Genomic DNA, 7,799 nt, shown 5'->3' on the forward strand with positions numbered 1-7,799 from the left:
AATAAAAATTTAAAAATCTAAAAAATTAAAAAAAAATCTCCCAACAAAGAAAAATCTCCCAAAAAAGAAAAAGGACCAGTTGGCTTCACTGGTCAATTCTACCAAACATTTAAATAATTAACACCTATCCTCCAGAAAGTCTCCCCCCACACACCCCTCACAAAAAAAAAAAAATGGAGGAGGAGGGAATATTTATTCTAAGAGGCCACTGATACAAACACCAGACAAAAACACAAGAAGAGAAAACTACAAAGAAGGGACATCAGCAAGATGCAGAACATACACACACACACACACACACACACAAAGATGCAGAACACAGCCTCATCCACACCCCCACAGAGACGTGTATTTGGCAGCCATTCACATTCAGAGACCAAACTGCCCTTGTGGGAGCTGGTAGGAGGTGAAACCTTAGTGGAGCCCATGACCCAGAATGCCCATTTTTTTAAAAAGACTTATTTACTTAAGACAGAGAGAGAGAGAGAGAGAGAGAGGGTGTGGGGGCGGGAGGGAAACTTCAAGCAGACTCCCCACTGAGGGCAGAGCCCAACGCAGGGCTCCATGTCATGACCCATGAGATCATGACCTGAGCCAAAACCAAGAGTTGGATGCTCAACCAACTGAACCACCCAAGTGCCCCACACAATGACCAGTTCTGTAAGGTAGATTCACAAGCTAGTGGCAGGCCTATCAGCTGTGGTCCCAGCTGCAGAGCAGTAGCTATGGGCTTGGCACCACCCTGCTTCTCCATGACCCTGGCACCAGGCCCTCCACCAAGGGATCCAGGAGGGGTAATGCCCATCCAGCCCCCAGTAACAGGCCTGCTGGCCTTGGACCTGACTATAGGGACAATTTCATGACTTGGCTGCAGCCCCATGGTACCATGGCCTGGAAGCAGTCTTGTCCACCCAAGGACCAGCCCAATATCACAACAGAAGCCACACCCATCCATGCCCTGACAACTGCAGACCTCACCATGGGCCCAACAAAAATGAGATCCAGCTGCTGCCCCACTATAACACAACCCCAGAGACAGACCCATAAATCCAGGGAACTGGAAGGGAAAGGTCTATTGTTATTAAAACGAGTCTGTAAAGACTGGAAGGGGCATCTGATCCTTCAGTGCTGAGACACCCATGTTAAGGCTACACAGATCATGAAGATTTAGGTAAACACAACACCACCAAAGGAAACTAATAAAGCTCCAGTAACCAACTCTAAAGAAATGTAGAGCCATGAATTACTTGACAGAGAATGCAAAATAATTGTCTTAAAGAAGCTCAGAAAAAAAGAAAAGAAAGAAGAAAGAAAAGAAAGAAAGAAAGAAAGAAAGAAAGAAAGAAAGAAAGAAAGAAAGAAAGAAAGAAAGAAAGCTCAGTGAGCTGTAAGAGAACACCAATAAGCAACTAAACAAAATCAGGAAAATAATACATGAACAAAATTAGTTCAACAAACCGCCTAGGTGGCTCAGCCAGCTAAGCATCTGACTCTTTTTTTAGCCCAGATCATGATCTTGGGGTCCTAGGGTTGAGCTCCCAGCTCAACAGGGAGTCTGCTTGTCCCTCTCCTCTGCTCCTCCACCCCCCCACTTTTTCTCTCTCAGATAATTTTTTTAAAAAAAGAAAGATCAACAAAACTAAAAGTTGGTTTTCTGAAAAGATAAACAATATTGACAAACCTTAAGTAGATTAGCTAAGAAAACAAGAGAGAGGACTCAGATAAATAAAATTAGAAATCAAACAGGAGACATTACCACTACCATAGAAATACAAAGGATCATAATTAACTACTATGAATAATTATGTGCCAACAAGGAAATCCTATCATTTGCGACAACAACATGGAAGAATCTGGAGGACATTATGCTAAATAAAATAAGCCAGACACACAGAGACAAATATTCCATGATATCACTTATATGTGGAATTTTAAAAAGTCAACTTCATAGAAGCAAAGAGTAGAGTGGTGGTTGCCAGGGGCTGGGGTTTGGGGAAAACAAAGAAATGTTGGCCAAAGGGTACAAAGTTTCAGTTACCCAGATAAACAAGTTCTGAAGATGTAATGTACGGCATGGTACATATAATAAATAATCCTGTATTGTATACTCAAAATTTGCTAAGAGTAGACCTTTTTTTTTTAAAGATTTTATCTATTTATTCATGAGAGACACAGAGAAAGAGGCAGAGATACAGGCAGAGGGAGAAGCAGGCTCCCTTGAGGGAGCCTGACGTGGGACTCAATCCTGGATCCCAAGATCACGCCCTGAGCCGAAGGCAGACACTCACCCACTGAGCCACCTAGGCACCCCACTGAGAGTAGACCTTAAAGTGTTCTTACCACACACATACACACAAAGTAAGCCTATCAGTGAGGCAAATGTTAATTAGCTCGATTGCAGTGATCATTTCATTATATATGTATATGAAAACATCACGTACGATTCAAATATATACAATTTTTATTTGTCAATTATGTCTCAAAATAGCTGGTAATTTTAACTGATTTACTGATTGAATTTTCAGGGGAAACACTAATATCTCTAATGAATAATGACACAATAATCCTCAACAAAATACTACCAAACTGAATATAATAATACATTAAAAGGATCATTCACGAAGACCAAGCAGAATTTATTCCTGGAATGCAAGGATGGTTTGACATATGAAATCAATCAATATAATATGCTAAATTAACAAAATAAAGGACAAAAGTCACATAATCACTTCAATAGATGCAAGAAAAGCATCATAAAAATTCAATTCCCTTTCATGATAAAAAAACCACTCAAAAAAAAAAAAAACTAGGAAAAGAAGAAAGCTAATTCTACACACCAAAGGCCACAACCCTCATCATACTCAATGATGAAAGACTGGAAGGTTTCCCTCTAAAATCAGGAATATGAATGTCCACTCACCACTTTTACTTATAATATTGGAAGTCCTAGCCAGAACAAGTAAGTAAGGAAAAGAAATAAAGGGCATCTAAATTTTAAAAAGCAGGGACACCTGGGCAGTTCAGCTGCTGAGTGCCTGCCTTTGGCCCAGGGCGTGATCCTGGAGTCCCGGGATGGAGTCCCTCATCGGGCTCCCTGCATGGAGCCTGTTTCTTTCTCTGCCTATGTCTCTGCCTCTCTCTCTCTCTCTCTCTCTCATGAATAAATAAAATCTTTTTTAAAAAAATAAAAAGTAAAACGGGCTCATGGTGGCACAGTTGGTTAAGCGTTGACTCTTGATTTCAGCTCAGATCATGATCTCAGGGTCGTGGGATCAAACCCCAATTGGGTTCCACACTCTAGCAGTGTCTTCTTGAAATTTTGTCTCCCTCCCCTCTGCCCCTCTTGCTTGTGCTCTCTCTATATATATAATATAGATAAATCCTAAAAAAAAAAAGGTAAAATTATCTGTTCACAGATTACATGATCTTATATGTAGAAAACCCTAAAGACTAAACATACACACAACTTTTTAGAAGTAATAAATGGGGACACCTGGGTGGCTCAATGGTTGAGCATCTGCCTTTGGCTCAGGGTGTGATCTCGGGATTCGGGATTGAGTCCCACATCCAGCTCCCTGCAATGAGCCTGCTTCTCTCTCTGCCTATGTCTCTGCCTCTCTCTCTCTGTATCTCTCATGAATAAATAACTAAAATCTTTTTTAAAAAGTGATAAATGAATTCAGCAAAGTTGCAGCATACAAACTTAACACAAAGAAATTAGTTGCATGGGGAGCCTGGGTGGCTCACTCAATTAAGTATCTTACTTGAGCTCAGGTCTTGATCTCAGGGTCATGAGTTTAAGCCCTGCGTTGGCATAGAGCCTACTTTAAAAAAAAAGAGAATGAAAGAGAAAGAGCAATCAGTTGCTAGTAAAATCAGAAAAACAAAAAATAATTTTAAAAATTAAAAGTAAGCATGCCCAGGTGACTCAGTGGTTAAGCATCCACATTTTGGCTTAGGTCATGATCCTGGAGTCCTGGGATCAAGTACCACATCGGGCTCCCTATGAGGAGCCTGCTTCTCCCTCTGCCTATGTCTCTGTCTCTCTGTGTGTGTGTCTCATGAATACATAAATAAAACTCTTAAAAAAAAAAAGAACAAAGTTGAAAGACGAATATGTCCTGATCTCAAATATGTTACAAAGCTACAGTAATCAAAACAATGTGGTACTGGCATAAAAATAAACATATAGATCAGTAGAACAGAATAGAGAGCCCTGAAATAAACCTTCACATATTTTGTCAAATGATCATGGACAAGGGTGCAGAGACATTCAATGGAGAAAGGACAATCTCTTCAAAGAATGGTACTGGGATATCCACATGAAAAAAAAATCGTGTCTTACACTATATACGATAATTAACTTAAAATGTAAGACCAGAAACTATGCGTTTCTTCTAGGAAACCTCTATGTTTCCCCTAGAAGATATATAAGGAAAACCTCCATGATGTTGGACTTGGCAGCAATTTCTTACATATGATACCAAAAGCACAGGCAATTAAAAAAAAAAAAGACAAATGGGACTACATCAAACTTAAAACTTTTATGCATCAAAGGACACAATCAACAGAGTGAAAGGCAACCTACAGAAAATGAATGCAAATTCTATATAAGATACAGGTCTAATATACCAAATATATAAAGAACTTGTACAACTCACCAACAAAAAAAACCCCAAAATAAACTGATTTAAAAATGGGCATAGGGAGGGCACCTAGGTGGCTCAGTCACTTAAGCATCCTATTCTGATTCTAGCTCAGGTCTTGATCTCAGGGTCATGAGTTTGGGCCCTGCATTGGGCTCCATGCTAATCGTGGAGCTTCCTTAAAAGAAAAAAAAATGGTTAAGATGGTAAATTTATATTATGTGCTATTTACTGCAATTTTTAAAAAAAGAAGGTAGAAGAGGAAAGGCACTAGATTCTCCTCTAGAGCCTCCTGAAGGAGTGCAGCCTTTGATTTGATTTCAGACTCCTGGTGTCTGAACTAGGAGAAAAATAATCTCTGTCGTTTCTTAATCTGCTCCCCTACACATACTCACGTTCACTTAAGCCGAGGTTGTGGCAATTTGCTACAGCAGCCCCAGGGAACGGTCAATAAAGGATTCTCTCTAATGTCAGAGTATCAGGCAGGGGCACCTGGCTGGTTTCGCTGGAAGAGTTATGAGTTCAGCTCTCTCCTTTCTGCCGTCATCCTGGTTGCGTGTGGCTGACTGTGATCACCATGTCTTCTCACAAGACTTTCAGAATCAAGCGATTCCTGGCCAAGAAACAAAAGCAGAATCATCCTATTCCCCAGTGGATTCAGATGAAAACTGGTAATAAAATCAGGTACAACTCTAAGAGGAGACACTGGAGAAGAACCAAGCTGGGTCTATGAGGAAGCATCACACATCATGAAATAGCAAACATAATTGGCACACATATTTAAGCCGCATGGAGATCACATGTTCCTATCCTATCAATATGGAAGCATCCTTCCTACCTGGCCAATAGACATGTCTTATCAGGGGAATGATTTTCACTGTTACTATGCCTCTATACCAGTAGGTTGGTTCAGTAATAATGTGAGACCTTTCAGCTGAGCTGCTGTTGTGTCCTGATTTGTGAAGTACTGAATTCCCCCTCCTGTGTCTGATAGAACTTTCTGCAGTGATAGAAATGGCCCTTGACAATGAAGTATTTAAAGTGTGGCTAGGGGACGCCTGTGTGGCTCTGTCTGCTAAGCGTCTGCCTTTGGCTCAGGTCTTCACGGGGAGTCAGCATGTCTCCCTCTCTCTGCTCCTCCCCCTGCTCATGTGCTTTCTCTCAAATAAAATCTTTAAAAAAAAAAAAAAGAGTTATGAGTTCAAACTCCATGTTGGGCGTGGAGATTACTATAAATAAATAAATAAATAAATAAGTAAATAAATAAATAAATAAATAAATAAATAAACAAGCTTTAAAAAAATACATTTTTAAAAATTAAAAAGAAATGAAAGCCAGGAAAGAAGATAAAGAGTGAGAAAGAATGTTAAGTTATCAGGACATCTGACCTCCAGTTAAAGACCCTGAGATGATGAGCATACGCTTGGGAAGTCCGAACAACAGATACACCTGGTTACCAAAAGTGAGCAAGGAGAGAATAAAACCAAAGTAGCCAGGGGCTAAGTCCTGTAAAGATGAAAGGAAGGGCTTTAGGTTCATTTTTCTTTTAAAGATTTTATTTATTTATTCATGAGAGACACACAGAGAGAGGCAGAGACATAGGCAGAGGGAGAAGTAGGCTCCCTGCGGGGAGCCTGATGTGGGACTGGATCCCAGGACCATTGAGCCACCCAGGTGCCCCAAGGGCTTTGGGTTTAAAAGCAAGAAAAGGGGCTGCCCGGGTGGCTCAGCAGTTTGGTGCCTGCCTTCAGCCCAGGGTGTGATCCTGGAGACCTGGGATCAAGTCCCACGTCAGGCTCCCTACATGGAACCTGCTTCTCCCTCTGCCTGTGTCTCTGTCTCTCTCTGTGTCTCTCATTAATAAATAAATAAAAATTAAAAAAAAAAAAAGGCAAGAAAAGGCCACACTTTGACCCATGTGTTCAGAGGCTCCAAGGGGTAATAGGTGGACATGAGCTGGACATGAGCTGGGGACTATCACACTGTGCACCTGGCTAGACCAGGGAGGAGGAGGGGTAAAATTCCAGATATATTTTGTACAGAAAGTCAATAGATTTGCCGATGGATCAGATGCAAGGGGCAGTGGGAGAGATTGAGAAAAGCCAAGGCCACCTGCTAGTTTTGGCCTGAACCACGAGATGAAGGTGGTGTTACAGAGATGAACACCTGTGGAGGAAGAGCTCCAGGCACACAGTTCCGGCCTAGACGCACTGAGTGTGAGGTGCCAGTGACAGCTGGGTCAAAGACAGGGCAGGGGAGTCACTGACCCGCATGTCTGGGTATGGTCAACCAGAGTGGGCAAGAAGGGGACAGACTGTGCCTGACCACAGGGAGCTCGTGATACCAGCTCTTTTTGTCCCTAGGCTAGGACAGCCCAGGCTCAGGCCCCTGCCCTGGATGACAGTCTTGGGCTCATACTGTGACAGTGTCTCCACGGAGCTTTTTGCTTGTCACCAGCTTGTGTTAGCCAGGCACCAGTGTAGCAAGTTTGGATAAATCCCGATCACTGACCTGGGGTAAAGGAGCCTTTGCAACAGAGCTCTTGACCCCTCATCTAGAAAATTTTTATCGTGAACCCCCATCATTAAAATATTTTTGAGCAACCATCATATATGTATATATATACATACATATATGTTATATATACATATATATGTGTATATATATATATATATATATATATATGTTTGTCACTTGAATGGCAAACAGGTACCCAAATCAGGCTCTGAATTTGCTCCCCACCACACACAAGTACTCATATTCAGTTGTAAATTATAGACATATGGGACTACACAAATAAAATATGTTCATCACATAACCATGCAAAAGCAGAGTTTAAGAGTCCTCAAAAGATTAAAAAAAAAAAAACCAGTATTTGAAAGGTTATATTATTTAAAAGTACAAAATTCCTGGGTGGCTCAGTGGTTAAGCGTCTGCCTTCGGCTCAGGTCACAAGTCCCGGGATCCAGTCCCACTTCAGGCTCCCTACTACAAGGGGAGCCTGCTTCTCCCTCTCCCTCTGCCTCTGCCTGCCACTCCCCTTACTTGTGCTCTGTCAAATAAATAAATAAAATCTTATTAAAAATTAATAAAAGTAAAAAATTCCTCTTTTGTTAAAAAAATTTAATACCTTATATGAGCAATGCGACTGAA

General features: G+C 41.2%; 1 protein-coding gene across 1 annotated transcript; it reads left to right on the forward strand.

Moving 5' to 3' along the window:
* Window positions 1–5,223: 5,223 nt before the first annotated feature.
* On the forward strand, window positions 5,224–5,379 carry LOC129520305 (60S ribosomal protein L39-like). Its single transcript, XM_055341420.1, has one exon. It carries the CDS (start codon window positions 5,224–5,226, stop codon window positions 5,377–5,379), a length of 156 nt encoding a protein of 51 aa, XP_055197395.1.
* The last annotated feature ends 2,420 nt before the right edge of the window (window positions 5,380–7,799 follow it).

This window comes from Nyctereutes procyonoides, unplaced genomic scaffold, assembly GCF_905146905.1.
Source record: "Nyctereutes procyonoides isolate TBG_1078 unplaced genomic scaffold, NYPRO_anot_genome, whole genome shotgun sequence".
NCBI classification, from domain to species: domain Eukaryota; kingdom Metazoa; phylum Chordata; class Mammalia; order Carnivora; family Canidae; genus Nyctereutes; species Nyctereutes procyonoides.